General features: G+C 37.4%; 1 protein-coding gene across 1 annotated transcript; it reads left to right on the forward strand.

Annotated features, from left to right (window-relative positions):
• The first annotated feature begins 182 nt into the window (after positions 1-182).
• On the forward strand, positions 183-20,426 carry marchf4b (membrane associated ring-CH-type finger 4b). Its single transcript, XM_039683535.2, has 4 exons — positions 183-1,101; positions 16,090-16,245; positions 17,670-17,862; positions 18,448-20,426. The coding sequence occupies exons 1-4, from the start codon at positions 748-750 to the stop codon at positions 18,873-18,875; spliced, it is 1,131 nt and encodes a 376-aa protein (XP_039539469.2). The 5' UTR covers positions 183-747; the 3' UTR covers positions 18,876-20,426.
• The last annotated feature ends 126 nt before the right edge of the window (positions 20,427-20,552 follow it).

Raw genomic sequence — 20,552 nt, forward strand, 5'->3', positions numbered from 1 at the left:
CTATAACTTTAGCACCTTTGTTATCCTGTTCAATTTTTGTCAGAGTGCAAATAATTCAGGTTACAGAGTTAAAAATAAATAAATAAAAACAGACTGATAGCCAACTTCATCATCATGTCCCTCTCCCTCCTCCCGTACCATCCGCGTGCGCGTGACGTGTGTTCGGGAAGCGGGAGCTGTCCCGGGAATCACAGTGCTGAACCCGCAGCATCAGACACACACACTCCGACACCGAGCAGAGGAGGAGAACGCCTCACGGATTACACACACGATCCCTGATCAACTGAATGATGAAGTGAGCTCGAGATCTGATCCCGAGAGGAAACATCACTGATCGAGGCTCAGATTCCTGAATGATTTCACACCAGCAGCGAGGAATGCGAGACACACACGTGTTTTACTTTGCTGGAGGAAATACACAGACGACAAAGCCAATGGAATAAACCGATCATATGGCTTCTGACACCTGTTTACTGCCTTTCTATTATTTTTTACCTAATAATGCACGACGAAATATAGCCTAGGCTCGATCACTGACTGATAATGGCACTTAATTCATTCACAACTTCTCGCGTGCAATCAATTCTAAAAGTGCATTGAACTCAGTGCAGGAACTGTAACGCACACACATTCAATTTAAGTTCTCGATTTTACCGGGTTTTGTTGGAATACCATGGCTATTCACTCTTCACCGTCTGAACTCGGAGGGAACCTGCATTAGTTGATCTGGATTCTTCCCGTTCTCGGATGTTGAGCGGTCACGGCATGTTGAAGAGCCGCTGTTGCTTTCTCTTCCGTGACCTCAAGGTGTTTCTGCTCGGGCCACAGGATCACACAAGCCCCATGAGCGGACAAACGGCCAGAATCAGCCCGTATGCCTCAGAACAAAACAATACCTTACGAGCCCACCGGCTCCGGGACTGGAGCGCCCCGTCCACGGAGGACTCTGCCGGGCTCGAGGCACCTGAAGGCGGATCCGGGTGGACGGGCCCCGCGGTGGCGGATGAGTTCTCCAAGGACCGGAGGGAAGACCGGTTCTCCTTCATCAGCTATGCAGAAGGTACCCCGGTGTGCAGGATATGCTTCCAAGGGCCGGAACAGGTAATAAAAAAAAAAAAAAAATGCTGACTTAAATTTTTAAGTACAAATTTAAGTGTGTTTATCTTAAATTACACTTAACTGACTTGGATTTTTTTTTTTTAATTTTGTATAACCTACAACTTATTTGATGCGTTTTAGCGATGTAAAAACATGTTGTCATAATTTATTGGTCATTTAATTGTTTTACAGTATAAATGAGGATTAAGCTCATGAGTCATTTAAAAAGTTGTAGTTTTATGTGGTTGCACTGATTTATTAATATCAGCTCAATTGTAGTCCTATTGTTTAAAGTGAACGACTATCCATCTAGTAAGTACACTGAAAAAGTATAAAAATGACTTATAAAATATATAATAATAATAAAATATATATTATATCATAATAAAATATACATTACATAAAATCTCTAAAAAGGAAACAAAAAATTGGCTAGGAGTGGATTGAGCCATTTAACCATGCTAAATAGTTTTATGTGGTTCCACTGATTTATTAATATCAGCTCAATTGTGTTGAGTAAAATTAACAACTATCCATCTAAGTTCACCGTAAACGTAAAAAGTGAACTGATTGCCTTAAGTTCATTGAAACTAATACAAAGGAGATTGGTTTAATCAACAGAAACTCAGAAATATTATGTTGTCTGAATCACATTAATCATTTAAGTTGATTTGACTAAAGAAATAAAACTTGTTATAAATCGTGTTCATTTCAAAGATAGTGTTATACTTTATTTAAAACCTGTATAATGCATCATAAATGTATTTTGTAATGCATTGAATGATCTCATGAATAAACTAAAACTCATTGTTACACCTTTAGTAATAATGTATTAAGGACAAGCAACCTATTAGGAATCTGCAAATGTTATAATGCATTTAGTATAACACATTAATATAATGCATGTAACTTATTTACGAAAAGATAAAATGATATCAATTTTGATGTGCTTGCACATCAGGTCAATTGTATTGCGTAACTATTTATCTAATTTTGTTAGTCAAACTTAATATGTGAATTTTGAAAAAGAAAAGTGTAATATATGACATAGACCAAACATATAACATAAAAATATTTACATCATGTAAACAGCAGTTAAACATAACACGATCAAAAAAACAATCTGTAATACAAAACAGCGTTGCAGAGATCTGATGTTAATTACCAACAACTATTAAAGTGCACCTACCTAATTAAATATTCATGAGCAGGAGCCAATGACCACGCCCCCCAAGAACAATGCAGACAGCACTTCAGATGAAACTTCTCAATTCTTATGACGTACTTTAGTTCTTTCACATAAGTTTGCTCAAAAAACTTCTTAATGCTTCTTGTTTTAGGAAAACTGCAGCTCTGAGCAGGCCTCATGAATTATTCATCGACATATGCAAATTGTTTCCACTTCAAAAACCTCTGCACCGTCTTCACCCAAAGGGAAGGTGATTCACCAGAATTTACAACAGAACGACATTTATTTCACTGATACGTTTAAGCTCGTGCCAAGTCAGAGTAAATGAAAAACTGTAGGAGTGTTAAAGTAACTGTCATGTTACCTGAGATGAGCCTCACCTGTACTGAAAGAAGGAAACCTGAGCCGAGTCAGCAGAGACGGATCCATTACTTTCCTCCTGAGAGGGTTACAAGCAAAGAGCAAAAAGTCCCCCTGTAGCCCTTAAAACTAATATTTGATCACCAAAGTTACATATTTACTTGAAAAAAATGTATTCATGCCTTGAAATAGCTTGAATGTAACTCGACACCCTTGCCTCATTTAGTGTACGTGGTGCTTTAAATATGCAAATGAGCCCCACCTCCACTTACTCACTCAGAGATCCACTGGTTGATGATCACACGTTGTTCTGATTGGTTACAATGTCGTTTGTGACGTCAGAAACACCAGCGATGTTTTTGAGACTGTCTTTGGTTCACTGCAATTTTCAGGAGAAAATACACAACTTATGAATTTACACCTTAAATCATATTTAAAACACCATATAAACAAAATTAAAAAATTGACTTAGCTTATAGAGGAGACCGGGGCTAGTTGTCACACAGTAAAACCTAACTTAAAACCTTCATACTGTAGAATGCATTAAAAAGTGCTTTGTAATGCATTCTATGATCTCATGAATATTTTAAATAATACATTATAATATGCATCTATTCATTGTTACACCTTTAGTATAATGCATTCACTGTAAAAAAATATCATTGGTTTAACTTAAAAAAGTAAGTAACCTGGGTTGCCTTAAAATTTTAAGTTGATTGAACTGGAAAAAGTGAGTTAATACAATGAAGGAGATTAATTTAATCATTAGAAACTCAAAATAATAAGTTATCTCAACTAAATAAATTACTATAAAGTTGATTTGATAAAAGAAAATATGTTGTGATAACAAATCTTGAAAATATTTTTTACAGTGTTGTAATGCATTCTATGATCTCATGAATTTTTGAAATAATACATTATTATATGCATCTATTCATTGTTACACCTTTAGTATAATGCATTCACTGTAAAAAATATTGTTGGTTTAACTTAAAAAAGTAATATAATGAAGGAGATTAATTTAATCATCAGAAACTCAAAATTATGTTATCTGATCTAAATAAATTAAGTTGATTTGACAAAAGAAAAAATGTTGTGATTACTAATCATGAAAATATTTTTTTACAGTGTTAAAACAGGAGAAATATTATAATGCATAATAACATCATAATACACGTAACTTTGTTTATAATTATTTACGAAGAGATATTGTGCATTGTAACGGATGTTATGAATACCTACACGATATGATCAGTGAGTTATGACAACATTGCTTTTAAGTTAAGCGATTTTCAACAATTTTTGCTGAAATTACTTAAGTTGATTGTACTTAAAAATGTAAAGCAGAAACTAAAATAAAGGCTTTATTTAATATTTAATTCAATTCATTAGTTTTAATATCTGTTGACCGAAACAATGATTTGTTGAAAAGGTCAATGTGACTTAAATGAATGGTATCAATAACAGCAGACGTTATGAATCGTTTTAGGCTCGCAGCATCTGTGTTTATGAATCACAGAAAGATCCTCTGAGGCGCTCTGTGTTTTATTAACAGCTCCATAATTATAGTTTGAATTCAGATTTAAGCAAACCCATTTTCCTCATGCTATTCTGAGATTGTCGCCCCAAAGCGAGCAGCGTGGTGTCTTTGAGAAGCTCTGCTGTAAGTGTAAAGAACAGGCAAACCCGACCCGAGGGAATGATTTCAGACGATTGTTCCAGTTAGAGACTGATCAGATCTTCTCTCTTGAGCTTTTTGTGTGTAGAGATGAAGCAGAACTGATGTCTTACACACATCGTGATGGAGAGACGTGTCTGGATGAAGGGCAGAGCTTTGATTTCCTGTCTTTTATCATTGTCTGACTGATTCATGGCTGTTTTTCTGCTGATTCAGCGCTGGGGTTCATTGGGCCGCTGACAGATGCTTTGAAAAAACACCCTGTTTAAATGCGTAACACTGAGTAACAGCGCTCGGGAGTGTGCGGTTGCATCCTTCAGACGGCTTTGACTGGTGTATTGTTTCAAAATGTAATGATTGTTCACGTCACATTGCATTATCCAGACATCTTCATCTTCTCAAATGCATCTCGACTAGATCTGGGTGTGGGTTCATGGCAAGTTCAGTTCTCTAAAGCATTTGCAGTGGAAGCACACACAGTTTCCTAAGACTTAAAGGGATACTTCAGGATTTAGCATTGAGTTTTGTATTAGTAGAAAACATGTAGTATTTTCAAATTACCGTGCTTTCAAACCTCATATCCCCCTGAGACGAGAGATTTATGTATTTTTTGTCTGAAAAAAATCCTCAGATGACGCAAAAATCATCATTTTACAGTCAGTTGTAGAGTCCGTGCCGCATGTCCTCAACCCGCCCATAGAGGGCGATCTCACTCACAGAATGAACACATAGTGTCGGCCATCTTTGTTTGGAAGCTAAGCTAGCAGGCTCTTGTTCTGTGGAGAAAGCTGAGTAGTAGGGGTCATAGATATCTTTATAAAGGCTAGATATGTCGTCCGCGCTGCTGGCCAATGGAGGTCGACGTCTGCACCTGGCGGCCATCTTGTCACAGGCAGCTGGCTCACTCGTAACATTGTGTTAATGGTACGTGTACTATTTAAATGACCATAACTTGCTCAATTTTCTACTGATTTTCAAACGGTTTGGTTTGTTATTAACGTCAGAGATGTAGTTATGACACAGCATACTTATGAATAATAAGTGTATAAATAAATAATCATCCAGATAATTATAGCCACGTTAATAACGTTTGTAAGAAACCAAACCGTTTGTAAATCCGTCAAGATTTCCACGAGATAAGAGCATTTGTGTTCGTGTTGACCAATCATCTTACATCAGCTTGTCTGTGACAAGATGGCCGCCGGTGATGACGATAGAAACTCCGCCGTAACACATATAGCCTTTATATAGATATCTATGGTAGGGGTTACCATCCTCTTTTTCACGGACATGTCCGGCCGTCGATGCCGTCAGCTTTTGCTTTCTGCAGTCGCCATTCATTGTTTACATGCACAAAGAATAAGCAAAATACTGTAACAAATGTAGTTCTCATTGTTAAACGTACACTATGTAACTTCCTCAAACATTTGGAAAGTTTAAATAAGCGGTTCACTTTTTAAAAAAAACTTTTGCTGATAATTTACTCACCCCCATGTCATCCAAGATGTCCACGTCTTTCTTTCTTCAGTCGAAAAGAAATTAAGGTTTTTGATGAAAACATTCCAGGATTTTTCTCCATATAATGGACTTCAATGGGGTCCAAATGAGAGTTTCAGTGCAGCTTCAAAGGGCTTTAAACGATTCCAGACGATGAAAAAGGGTCTTATCTAGCGAAACGATCGGCCATTTCAAAAATAAATTAAAAAGTTTAAGTTTTATGAGCACAAATGAGCCTTGCTCTGTTCTGTGTGACTCTCCTGTTCGAACTCGTACATCAAAATGAACGAACCTTAAAAGATTAATTTTTGTAATTTTTTATTTATTTTTGAAATGAGCGATCGCTTCGCTTGATAAGACCCTTATTCATCGTCTGGTGTCGTTTAAAGCTGCACTGAAACTCTCATTTGGACCTTGAACCGTTTGGTTCCCATTGAAGTCCATTATATGGAGAAAATTCCTGGAATGTTTTCATCAAAAACCTTAATTTCTTTTCGACTGAAGAAAGAAAGACGTGGACATCTTGGTTGACATGGGGGTGAGTAAATTATCAGCAAAAGTTTGTTTGTTTTTTTAAGTGAACTACTCCTTTAAGAAGAACAATACTTAAAAAAGTTTTTACTAAATAATTAATGCAAAAATGCAAGTGCTTTATAACGAAAAGGCTTCACATTTCTGCTTGTATAAAACCCTCGGGAGCCTTACTGTAACCGTGATTTTTGCTTCTTTTCTCTTTTTTTTCTTACTTGTAACTCGTGTTGAACCTGGACGATTCCTTTCATCTGTGATGCTCACTAAGCTTCTCTGCTGTTGCTTTGTAGACCTGCAGAGACAGAGACGTACAGTCACACACTCGATCTGCTGTGGAGATCCCTGTAGTATTACAGTACATGCGCTCACACACAGACACTCGACTCCAGCAGCCGGAAGGAAGCCCTGGGAGAGTTTAGCTGTGTTCGAGAGGCAGAAAAACACATTTCATTTCGCAAAAATTACAGCAAGAGCTACATAGTAATGTCCAAAAGTGATGCCCAGCCTCGGAGAATTGACATCTTCACCCGTTATTTGAAGATTATTAAACGTTTTGTAAGCATATTGTGTAGTTGTGCTTGGAGTTGATAATAACGCAATGAAACATGACAATTGTTGCGGACATCATTTTTATCCAGGCTGTCATGCAAAGAAATTATGAGCACATGCAGAACTTGGTTCTTGACATTGGTTTACAAAGACATCTCAAACAATGTCAAAATGTCACAATTGAGCGAATGACACTTAAAGGGTTCGTTCACCCAAAAATGAAAATTCTGTCAGTATTTACTCACCCTCATGTTGTTCCAACCCCGTAAGACCTTCGTTCATCTTCGCAACACAAATTAAGATATTTAAGATATTAAGATCGCTCCTGTATACTAGTCCATAGGCTTCTTGAGGGAATGACTCTTGCTGTCCTCGAAAAGTCATTAAAGACATCATTAAAATAGTCCAAGTGACTACAGTGGCTCAATCTTAACTTTATCAAACGACGAGAACACTTTTTGTGCGCAAAAACAAACAAAAATAACGACTTTATTTCAACTATTCACTTCCTTCTCCATGGGCCTGTAGTCAGTTAGCGTAGTGTGATTGCGTAAAGCTACGTCACACGTAGGCTCACTATTGGCCGACGCTGGTCATGTGTGTGATGCGTGTGACGTACAATAACAGAAGCTTACGCTATTAAACTAGTAACCTGACTCGCGCAGAGGGAGAAATAAACCAATAGTTGAAATAAAGTCGTTATTTTTGTTGTTTTTTGCGCATAAAAAGTGTTAAAAACTATTTTAACGATGTCTTTAATGACTTTTCGAGGCCATCAATTGTCATTCCCTCAAAAAGCCTATGGACTGTATGCAGGAGCGATCTTAATATTTTAAATATCTTAATTTGTGTTCCGAAGATGAACGAAGGTCTTACGGGGTTTGAACAACATGGGGGTGAGTAATTAATGACTTAATTTTCATTTTTGGGTGAACGAACCCTTTAATGACAGTTGTCATAAACATGCATAAAACTTCCTTCATATTTATAACATACACTCTTAGAAGAAAAGGTTCTATATACTGTAGAATCTTAAAAGGTTCTATCAGCGCTACGTATTTGGAACCCCTAAAAGGTTCTATACACTCTTAAAAAAGGGTTCCTCTGGGTTCTATATAGAACCCTGGGGTTCCATACTTGGCCAATAGAACCTTTTACCAAAAAAATGGTTCTATATAGAACCATTTTGGAGTTCCATATATGAAGCGGGGGATGGAACCATTTCTGGTTCTAAATAGAACCATTTCTTCTAAGAGTGTATGTCATGTCATGATTATGAATTCATGTTAGTCTTATGCACACTGTAATTTAACGTAAAAGTTCATGTGATGTTAAAGCTTTATGCTTTATTTCTGGTATAACATTTGATCATCTATAGGCGACATCATCTTATGGCAGTTTTATTCTATGAGTAGTTGTTTTATTCGATAAGACTTTCTAGGGACCTGAGATGCAAAAAGTAGCTCTTGCTATACTCTGAGTCTGTACAATACATATTTCCCAGCTTCCACTGGGATCATGTTTTTTTTTGTACTGTTCCTACAGTGAAATAAATAAAATAGCTTCGTGAAACAGCTTCAAAAGCAGATGTCTTCATGTCCACACACACATTATTTAGCATGCAGTAATCCTGTGGAGTCCATTGACTATTACACAGGTCTCCACTCCACTTCTCTGCCACATTACATTCACATCACACTGAACGAGGCGTCCCTCCAGCGAGCCAATGATGGAAATGGCTATTTCAGAACGGCTTAAGGCTGCGCTTCTGTGCCGCCTTTTGTTGTGCGGGACGTTCGTCCACCATTAAGAGTCAAAGGCAGCCCCTTTCCTGGCATATATTTAGTTATTTACGACAGATTCAATTCATTTCGCCTCTTTAGAGCAGCGGGAATGTTGGTGGTGTGTGTAAACCAGAGTGCCAGGGCTTTCAAAAGGCCTCAGATGGCTGTAAGTGCAAACGACACACACGTATTTAAGCACAATAATACTAGGTTTCTTTGTTGTTGCTATACGTAGAGGTTTCCTTTTATTGAATAAAAAACAGAAAATGATTTAATCTGGTCTGGCAAGCTACGTTTCTTACAATTTCTATGCAGTGCATGTCAAAATCAGCTTGTTTAGCCACCATGAGTTCGGGACATTAAATCACGTCTAATCCTGATGTTTTAATTGACATGGAACCAAATAAGGAATCAGACTGACACATTTAGTAAAATGACCTACTTACCATTAATCTGAAAAGTAGGTCTGATTTGGATATTTCCGTATGGATGACTGCACACCGCGTTCTGCACTTTCTGTGAATAAAGCACAAATGAGAAAATGATCATCATCAATCTCAAGAGGTCAAATATTATAAATATTAAATGAGACCTTTTATTTTGATCTGTACACTCTAAAAATTGCTGGGTTGTTTTAACCCAACTTTGGGTCAAATATATAATATTATATATTACATTTTTAACCCAACGTTTGGGTTTGTCCATATTTGACCCAAATTTGGATTGAAACAACGCAGCATTTTTAGAGTGAATGAGATTTGCACATGCATTCTAAAAAAATGCTGGGTTGTTTCAATCCAAATTTGGGTCAAATATGGACAAACCCAAATGTTGGGTTAAAAATGTAATTAAAAAAATTACAGCTGAAAGAGAAAGTTGAAGTTGGGTTAAAATTTTAAATGACATTTTTAACCCAACATTTGGGTTTGTGCATATTTGACCCAAATTTGGGTTAAAACAACCCAGCATTGTTTTGCAAACTTGTCATCAATTTGGGGCACGTCTGAATACAGTTGATTTTCTTTTATGGATAAATGCATATTTCTTGTAAATTAAATAAGAGAAACTTACATTGAATCTTGAGTTTGATGAACTCCAATGAAAAAGGGAGGATTTTTTACACACTCTAAAAAATGCTGGGTTATTTTAACCCAATTTTGGGTCAAATATGGACGAACCCAGCTGTTGGGTTAAATTTATAAATTGCATAATCCAACAATTGGGTTTGTCCATATTTGACCCAAAATTGGGTTAAAATAACCCAGCATTTTTGTAGAGTTCAGCATGATAATGTTTCATGTTTTGTAGCAGGTAAAAATCCTGTTGAAACAAGGTTGCACATAAACATTGGGGCTCTGTTAAACATTGTTATTGCTGAGTAAAATAGGTTAATTATATATATGTAGCCTATATACACATTGTTTAAAGGAGGAGTTCACTTTAAAAAAAAAAAAAAACTTTTGCTTATTTACTCACCCCCATGTCATCCAAGATGTCCATGTCTTTCTTTCTTCAGTCGAAAAGAAATTAAGGTTTCTGATGAAAACATTCCAGGATTTTTTTCATATAATGGACTTCAATGGGGACCAAACGGTTCAAGGTCCAAATGAGAGTTTCAGTGCAAACTGCAAACTGTTCAAAGGGCTTTAAATGATTCCAGACAATGAATAAGGGTCTTATCAAGCAAAACGATCGGTAATCAGATCAGTCAACCATCTTGTTTCTACAGGATTTTGACCTACTACAAAACAAGTTAACATTCCTCCTTAAAATAATTTATAATATATACATAATATACATTATGACAGTGAACAGCATCAATTCAACAAACATGCCACAATATCTGTTGATGCAAATTAGGTTAGGTTAATTTAACGTAAGATGGTCTCAAACACCCCAAAGCGCTGCACATTTCTGATAGAAGTGTCCGTTTCTGAATCACTTCAGCTAATTTCATTTAAAGAGTGTCAATCAGTGACACCCGTTCTCTCTTTCCTTGAAGTCTCAGAGAATCCCCCTCGAGTCTCCCTCCGCCCAGCAACGTCTCGGATGTTTATTTATTTCTGAGTCATACTTATTCATAATTCAGAGCGGCACACGACTGACACAGTTTTGCAGGGGAGTAACAATCTGACTAAGGTACTCCGGCTTCTGCAAACGACCCGACACTCTTTAAGCCGAACGGCTGTTTCTCACAGGAACGCCATAGAGCTGGAAACCTTTTTTCACATGACGTGCCGTTTTTTATTCTAATTTGATCATGCTTTTAGCTACTCTCGTCTCTGCTTAAGACATATAACCTTGCTTAAATCCATTCTGCATATGTTTATAAGCTAAAGCTGCATAATTCAAATGGAAGACTACAGTATTAGTGGCCATTTTTAAATGCTTTTTCAGCCACTCTAATATTACTATTTTCATCTATATTTGTGGATAGTGCATTCAGTTTTATTAACGTACATAGTACGTAAAGCGATATGTACTATTTAGGAAATCTCAGCTTCGTGATTGTTTATATTGTCTCAGAATGTAACTGTACACTCTAAAAAATGCTGGGTTGTTTTAACCCAATTTTGGGTCAAATATGGACAAACCCGAAATGTTGGGTTAAAAATGTAATGTAAAAATTTAACCCAACGGCTGGGTTAGTCCATATTTGACCCAAAGTTGGGTTCAAACAACCCAGCATTTTTTAGAGTGTATTATCACCCAGCTCTAATCTGCTAATTGTGATTATAAAGCAGGAAGATGTTACCATTTAGATGTCACGATTTACGATTTAGATGGTGACTAGTTCAGTTTGCTTCGGTTCACACTCAATTAAAATTGTTGGGTTAAAAATAACATTCGTTGGGTTTTTTGTTAAAAATAACCCAACGAATAACCCAACTATGGGGTGGTAAAGCACCTTCCCAACTGTAGGTTATTTTAACCCAGTGCATTGGGTTAAACTCTAGTTGGGTTAAATAGCCTACAGTATTTAAATATTTAACTCAACTGTTGGGTTTTTCAACACAACTAGAGTTTAACCCAATGCACTGGGTTAAAATAACCTACAGTTGGGAAGGTGCTATACCACCCCATAGTTGGGTTATTTTTAACTCAGTGCATTGCGTTAAACTCTAGTTGTGTTGAAAAACCCAACAGTTGTGTTAAATAGCCTACAGTATTTAAATATTTAACTCAACTGTTGGGTTATTTAACCCAACTAGAGTTTTACCCAATGCGCTGGGTTAAAAATAACCCAACGAATAACCCAACTATGGGGTGGTATAGCACCTTCCCAACTGTAGGTTATTTTAACCCAGTGCATTGGGTTAAACTCTAGTTGGGTTAAATAACCCAACAGTGGAGTTAAATATTTAAATACTGTAGGCTATTTAACCCAACAGTCGGGTTATTTCTAGAAATTACCCAACGATTTAAAAATAAATGACCCAATTTTTTTTTTAATAACCCAACATATTGATCCAATGTGTGTAGCTCAACAGTTTGGTTAAACAAATAACCCAACTTTTTTTTACTGTGCATAACACAAAATGCTAAGTTGTTTCAACCCAACTTTGGGTCAGATATGGACAAACCTAGCCACTGAATTAATTTTTATATTAAAATGTTTCATCCAACAGTTGGGTTGGTTCATATTTGACCCAAATTTGGGTTAAAACAACCCAGCATTTTCTTAGAGCGTAAGTTTGGTTGGCACTAGTAAAACGAACGGCCTTCAGCTCTCGGTAGAATAAGTGAAGCAGATTGTCACAGTTGTAATGGCGTCTGAGAACACAAGGGAAACGTTTACACTCTAAAAAATGCTGGGTTGTTTCAACCCAATTTTGGGTCAGACATTGACAAACCCAAATTTGGGGTCAGACATGGACAAACCCAAATTTTGGGTTAAAAATGTAATTATAAAATTCAACCCAATGGCTGGGTTTGTCCATATTTGACCCAAAGTTGGGTTGAAACAACCCAGCATTTGAGTAAATTAGAACAGGAGTAAAGCGAACGGCCTTCAGCTCTCGGTGGAGTAAGAGAAAGCAGATTGTCACAGTTGTAATGGCGTCTGAGAACACGGAGGTGGATTAGGCTGCAGGTTTTGGACTCGCTCCTCGTCTCCTCCTGTGCCGTTCTCCTCCCATTGGCTGATCCTGCTCTCCTCATACTGTCCGGCAACTCGCTCCCACCAAGTCCATCTGCAGACGGGCCTGTCTGAACACACACTCCCTTTCTGTTTCCTCTCGGCGCTGTTGGCTGAAGGAGCACCGGGTCGTGCTTATGTAATACTCACGTTAAGTTGAGCTCGAGGCGGCTTTTACGGAGAGCGGGAGGAGTATGGATGTGATCTCTTTACTTTCAGAGAGTAAAGAGATTAATGGGGAATTTTAGGTGATGTCTGATGTTTCTCCTAGGGGAAAGGAACTGAAATCTCACATGTTACTCAACAATGTCTGCGCTGCTCAGATTTGACAAAATACCAAAGTCTGCAATCAAAAGTTCATTTAAAATCAATTATTTCTCATCAAAGATCAAATAATCTGAATTTAACTTAAAACAAATTGAGGAAACCCGATGCCATAACGAATAATCACAAGCAATATCCCTTTAATATCTCAACTGTTTCAACTAGACATTACTAGACATCTTCTAGAGATTACATTGAGTTTCCAGTTTCTCAGATGTTCCTCCTGAGGAAAAACAGAAATCTCACATCACTCCTCGAGATATCAACAATGTCTCAAACTGTCCTCAGATTTATGGAAGCTTGTTTACACCATAGAATGAAAAATAAAAAAAAGGTAATTGCAACTTTTTATCTCACAATTCTGACTTTTTTCTCACAATTGCAAGTTTACATCTCGCAATTCTGACTTTATTTAAAGATATAAAGTCAGAATTGATTGATATAAAGTCGAAATTACGTGTTGTAAAGTCAGAATTATGAGATATAAACTATTCTGAGGGGAAAAAAGTGAAGTCTTTTTACCCCCTTAGAATTAGCCTGATAACTCGGAATTTGCGAGTTTATATCTCACAATTCGGAGAAAAGATGTCAGAATTTCGAGATATAAACTCGCAATTGTGAGAAAAAAAGTCTCAATTCTGTCTTTTTTTTCTCACAATTGCGACTTTATTTCTCAGAATTGCGACTTTGTATCTGACTTTATTTCTCAAAATTGCGACTTTGTATCTCGCAATTGCGACTTTATTTCTCAGAATTGCGAATTTATATCTCGCAATTGCGACTTTGTATCTCACAATTACAACTTTATTTCTCGGAATTGCGACTTTATTTCTCAGAATTGCGACTTTATTTCTCGCAATTGCAACTTTATTTCTCAGAATTGCGACTTTATTTCTCAGAATTGCGACTTTATTTCTCGCAATTGCAACTTTATTTCTCAGAATTGCGACTTTATTTCTCAGAATTGCGACTTTATTTCTCAGAATTGCAACTTTATTTCTCAGAATTGCGACTTTATACCTCGAAATTGCGACTTTCTTTCTCAGAATTGCGACTCTATACAGTATCTTGCAATTGTGACTATTTCTCAGAATTGCGACTTTATATCTCGCAATTGCGACTTTATTTCTCAGAATTGTGACTTTATTTCTCAGAATTGCGACTTTATATTTTGCAATTGCGATTTCTTTTTACTTATTAAGTGCCCCCATATCTTAGCGTATACGCTAAACAGTTTTTAGAGATAAAACTCTTTACATTCGATTATCATGAAAACAAATCTCAGAGAACGGTTGACTAGGTACCAATTTGTAATTAGACCAAAGGTTCATTTTGCGCCGGAGTTCTCCTTTAAAAAGTCCTGTGTCCTGAGCTTTGAATGAGCAAACTCTGGGCAATAGCGTCCTCTTCTATCCTAAGCATGACTGCATTAGTTAATCTGATCTGATTGATTTGGGTTCTGAAACGTTTAACTCGAGCTCCGTTTACACACTCCTCTTCTGCAGAGAGAAACGAGAGTGCACGTTGTTTGTGCGAGTGTCGATGTCTCTCAGCGTGACGCTAGCGTTAGTGTTTGCTGGAAGGTGAGCGTCACACTGCGCCACACCTGTTCCTGTGTCTGCTGCTCCTCAGTTACGCTTCACACACACACACACACACACACACACACGACAGTCACTACATCCATCCGCATTCGTCACACGCTGTCCTGTACATGCAGGAGAGCAGAATACCACACACACATTACTCAGTACAACACCGTCCCGTTGTAAAAAATAGCACACTAGATGCACATTAGAGGCTCACGCCCAAAACACAGTGAGCTGAGAAAAAAAACAGATTAAACCAGTCTAAACTGGATTGCCGGATGAACACTGTTAAGTTTTATTGAAGTGCTTTATACAAAAAAAGTATTTTTAACAACGTCTAATTCTCAAAGGAGTAGTTCACTTTAAAAAAAACTTTTGCTGATAATTTACTCACCCCCATGTCATCCAAGATGTCCATGTCTTTCTTTCTTCAGTCGAAAAGAAATGAAGGTTTTTTGATGAAAACATTCCAGGATTTTCCATATAATGGACTTCAATGGGAACCAAACGGTTCAAGGTCCAAAAGACAGTTTCAGTGCAAACTACAAACTGTTCAAAGGGCTTTAAACGATTCCAGACGATGAATAAGGGTCTTATCAAGCGAAACGATCGCTCATTTAAAAAAAAAAAAAGTTTTATAAGCTCAAATGCTCGCCTTGCTCTGTTCTGTGATGCACGTTTGTGACTCTCCTGTTTGAACTCGTTCATCAAAATGAACGAATCTTTTTCTGAGAATGAACGATACGAACAAATTTTCAGTTTGCACTGAAACTTTTGGACCTTGAACCGTTTGGACCCCATTGAAGTCCATTATATGGAGAAAATCCTGGAATGTTTTCATCAAAAACCTTAATTTCTTTTCAACTGAAGAAAGAAAGACATGGACATCTTGGATGACATGGGGTAAATTATCAGCAAAAGTTTTTTCGAAAGTGAACTACTCCTTTCAAGTGCGGATCCACAACAGAACCGGAAGACAATACAATGCTGAATAAAGTCGTAGTTTTTATTATTTTTGGACCAAGATGTATTTTCGATGCTTCAAAACATTGTAACTAACCCACTGATGTCACATGACTACTTTGATGAGGTCTTTATTTCCTTTCTGGACAAGGACAGTATACCGTACACACATTCAATGGAGGGACAGAAAGCTCTCGGACTAAATCTAAAATATCTTAAACTGTGTTCTGAAGATGAACGGAGGTCTGATGTCATTAATGACATCATTTTCATTTTTTGGGTGAACTAACCCATTAACATGCCTTCATTCTCTTCTCTGGATGCTCTGGGAATGGTGTGTTTACTGAGAGTCTCATGTCTCACAGCTCATGTGTGTGTGTGTTTGTCAGGGCGAGCTTCTGAGCCCGTGTCGCTGCAGCGGGTCCGTTCGCAGCACTCATCAGCCGTGTCTCATCAAGTGGATCAGTGAGAGAGGCTCGTGGACCTGTGAACTCTGTTACTACAAGTATGAGGTGATCGCCATCAGCACCAAGAACCCACTGCAGGTACAACAACCTCACTAAACCACTGCAAGACTGAAGACACAAAATTAGACCTGAATTACAATAGAAATGGTTTAGATTCTTAATTATTCTACTAAAATGATGAGCAAGGTCCGCTCCAATAATGTTTATGTCTCTCTGTTCACTAAATACTGCAATTATTTGTTAAATAAATACAGGAAAAATAGTAAAATATTATTGCAGTTTAAATGCATTGTTTTCTGTGTGTATTTATATTAATATGTAATTTATTCCTGTGATTTAAAGCTGAATTTTCAGCAGTCTTCACAGTGTCACATGATCCTTCAGAAATCATTCTAATATGAGGATTTGATGATCAAGACACATTTATGTTTAGTATCAATGTTGAAATCAGCTTAATACTTCTTTGTTGAAACTGTGATGCATTTTTGTTTATGAATAGCATTTATTTGAGAAAAAATATTTAGTGACATTAAAAATGTCTTTGCTGTCACTTGATAAATTTAATTAAAATAAAATATCCAAAATAAATGGTCCAATTCTGTATTTGGACTTACTATATTTTTTAACTAAACTGCATTTATAAACAATAAAACTCCAAATGTGTATCTGTAACTACATTTCGTCACTGAGGTTTAGTGAATCACCAGACCAATTCAGACCAAACTAAAGGTCCTTGCACACTGAGCGTTTTGTCGTATTCGTGATTCGGTGGCTCCGAATGATCAAAACACCTCTCAAAATGCTTGGAAAAAACAAAAACAAAAAAAAAAACGCAGAAAATCAAACCTGGTCTGAATTTTTTTAAGAGTGACGAAAGTTTTGCAGGCAGTTTGTAAATGGTAAATGGTTTTATCATGCAAATGGTTTTATCATTAGACTCAGTGTGTAAGGACCTTAACGCAACTCTAAGTACGATTTTTTTACCTTAAAATAATGTTTCCAAAATCGTTATTAAGTCGTAACAGGGTGAAAGGTTCTGGATCATATATCTGCTAAAACCTGTAAGATTGCCAGATCAGGTCGCGTTTCTGTAGTTCTAATGAGACATAAGAAAACTACAAATTTAACTTGCTTTACGTCAAGCGTTACAATAGTCATTATTTAGTTTTTCTTCGTTTCTGATGTCGCAATACATCATACTTTCATGAAATCATCTTGTCTGTGGACATCGTTCATGCTGATAAACAGAGTGTGTGACAGTAGGATGCGCTAGGCTAAATTATTTTCGTCAGCGGTAATGGACACTTCCGCTTCCAACCTGTAGGGCGACCTGTAGCACCGTGAGGCTGATTCTTGAGTCATTTACTGAGAATCAATTCATTTGAATCATTAGTTTGCAACCAGAGAATGTTTACAAAAAAAATTTAGTTTTGAATAAGAACTGGATCTTGACTCTCAATACTGAGTAGAACTGAAACACCCTTCTTTGTCTTTTAATGAAGTGGCAGGCGATTTCCCTCACCGTCATAGAGAAGGTCCAGATAGCGGCGGCCATCTTGGGTTCCCTCTTCCTCATCGCCAGCATCTCGTGGCTCGTTTGGTCGTCTCTCAGCCCTTCGGCCAAATGGCAACGGCAAGACCTGCTCTTTCAGATCTGTTACGGGATGTACGGCTTCATGGACGTCATCTGCATCGGTACGTACGGCTCTGCTTGGGGTCAAAGGTCAAGTTAGGGTTTAAATGAAGGATAAACGATATAATATATTCAGTCATAATGAGCCGTTTATGCAGTGTAGTTCAGCTCTTTTTTCGCTAGGGAGGATTTGTTTGCTTTCTGAAACTCACTCGTCCCGCTCGCCACAGTAAACATGATGAATGGCGAACGCAAAAGCCGAATCCCGGACATTTTGGGCGATCTCGAAACACATTTTCGGGCAGACTCATCACGGAGACTCATTAGTAGCCTAGACTTGTTGTTTAACTACTGCGCTCTGTTACCGGTAGGCGTGGCCTCCTAGGGCAGCGAAGCAAGTGCATTCTGGGAGTTGTTGTCTTTCATCCACATAAGCCAAAAATACATTTTCTGGCTTTTCTCAGTCTAGAAACTCCAAATTTAAAAATAATTTCACATTTCTTCTACATAAATGACCCATTTTAAATACACACTCATCTTTCCAGAGGTGAAATATCCCTTTAAACTAGCAAAAGTGGACTCGGACACGCCATAAGTTGTTCAGTCATGAATCACGAAAAACATAACCCGAATCAATCTCTCCACAGCTCTAATCGTCCACGAGGGCCCGTCCGTCTTCCGCATATTCCATCGCTGGCAAGCCGTCAATCAGCAGTGGAAAGTTTTAAATTACGACAAAAAGAGAGACAGCGAGGAGGTGAAGAAGAGCGAGGAAGTGAAGCGTTCGCTGCTAAACCAGAGGGAGCCGGTGAGAGTGGACGTCTCTCCGTCACCGTCTTCACTCATGGCTTCTGCTGGGACGCCAGCGCTCGAGGTCCCCGACGGCACCACACACACCCCCACACAGGACCCCACAGGCACCGACGGCCCGGCTTTGCCTGAACAACACTGTCCGTATAACCTTCGCTATCTATTGAGCCATCTTCGGCCACACGAGCCCCGGAGCTCGCCGAGTCCCATCAGCACGAACACCACCAAACCTAGAGAAGTGGTGATGAGAGTCACCACCGTCTGAGGAGGCCACACGACGCCTTTCAGCACAGACTGAAACTGTTGGATTGGATTATAAATGACTTTAATAGATGCTGATCATGAACAATATGGGTTTTTAATTGCATATGCTGAGTAGTTCACTTTTAAAGAAAACTTTTGCTGATAATTTACTCACCCCCATGTCATCCAAGATGTCCACGTCTTTCTTTCTTCTGTTGAAAAGAAATTAAGGTTTTTGATGAAAACATTCCAGGATTTTTCTCCATATAATGGACTTCAATGGGGTCCAAACGGTTCAAGATCCAAAAGACAGTTTCAGTGCAGCTTCAAAGGGCTTTAAACGACACCAGACGATGAATAAGGGTCTAATCTAGGACCCTTCGAGTCATGACTCGAAAAAAGATTCGTTCATTTTGATGAACGAGTTTGAACAGGGGAGTCACGAACGCTCATCACAGAACAGAGAAAGGCGAGCATTTGAGCTTATAAAACTTAATCTTTGTTATTTATTTTTTAAATGACTGATCGTTTCGCTAGATAAGACCCTTATTCATCGTCTGGTGTCGTTTAAAGCCCTTTGAAGCTGCACCGAAACTCTCATTTGGACCATGAACAGTTTGGACCCCATTGAAGTCCATTATATGGAGAAAAATCCTGGAATGTTTTCATCAAAAACCTTAATTTCTTTTCGACTGAAGAAAGAATGACGTGGACATCTTGGATGACATGGGGGTGAGTAAATTATCAGCAAAAGTTTTTTTTTTTAAAGTGAACTACTCCTTTAAAGAGTTGAATTTAAAGCGACAGTTCACCCAAAAATGCACATTTAGTCATTCTTTTACTCACCCTCATGATGATGACGCTCCGAAGACGTGCTCGTAGTTTTAGTTGAGACTGGCTTGGAGAAACGTTTTGCTCAGGTCTCAGAAACAATTTTCCATCTGTTTAGACCTCGAAATGAAGAAAAAGAAAATATATGTGAATATATGTTTCAATGCTTAACATGAAAAACACTTAAAGTGCCTTAATGTACTAAAACACTGATATTAAAAGATCAAATTGACTGATGATGCATACTGTACTAGAGACAGGTGAGCAGATGTACTGTAGTATGCATCATTAATAAGCGGTATATTGATCTGATCTTTTAATCTCACTGTCTTACTATATTAGTAATAAACACAAACCTGGCGAAAATTTAACAAAAAATGAGAATTAATAAGGAATCCTCATGCATAAAACAACAATTCATTGTTCGACAATAAAAATAACAAAATATGGGTTTAGAACCGGTGTTATTTTAGTATTATCAATACACTACTACAGTTTTTATGTTATTTAATCTAATTAAATTATAAGTATAGTTTGTAATCAATTTAAATTATTTTAAATCATTTTGTTGGGTTTCTCATTTCCATTTAGTTTTATCTCAGTTTTGATTTGAGTTATTTTAGTACTTTAAATGAAATTTAGAAATGTTGCCTGTATTTTATTACAGTTCATGTTTATTTTATTGCAAGTGTTTTAGTCATTGATATTAACCCTGTTTGAGGGTGAGTAAACTATAAGAGCATTTTTGTTTTTGGGTGGATTATTCCTTTATATTTAGATCATATTTATTTGAAAAAAAGGGCACTATTAATTGAAAAGCTTAATGGGAGATTATGAATATGTTTACAGTAACGTTACCGGTGCCGCC

The sequence above is a fragment of the Pimephales promelas genome, chromosome 7 (assembly GCF_988280905.1).
Source record: "Pimephales promelas chromosome 7, fPimPro1.hap1.1, whole genome shotgun sequence".
In the NCBI taxonomy this organism is placed as follows: domain Eukaryota; kingdom Metazoa; phylum Chordata; class Actinopteri; order Cypriniformes; family Leuciscidae; genus Pimephales; species Pimephales promelas.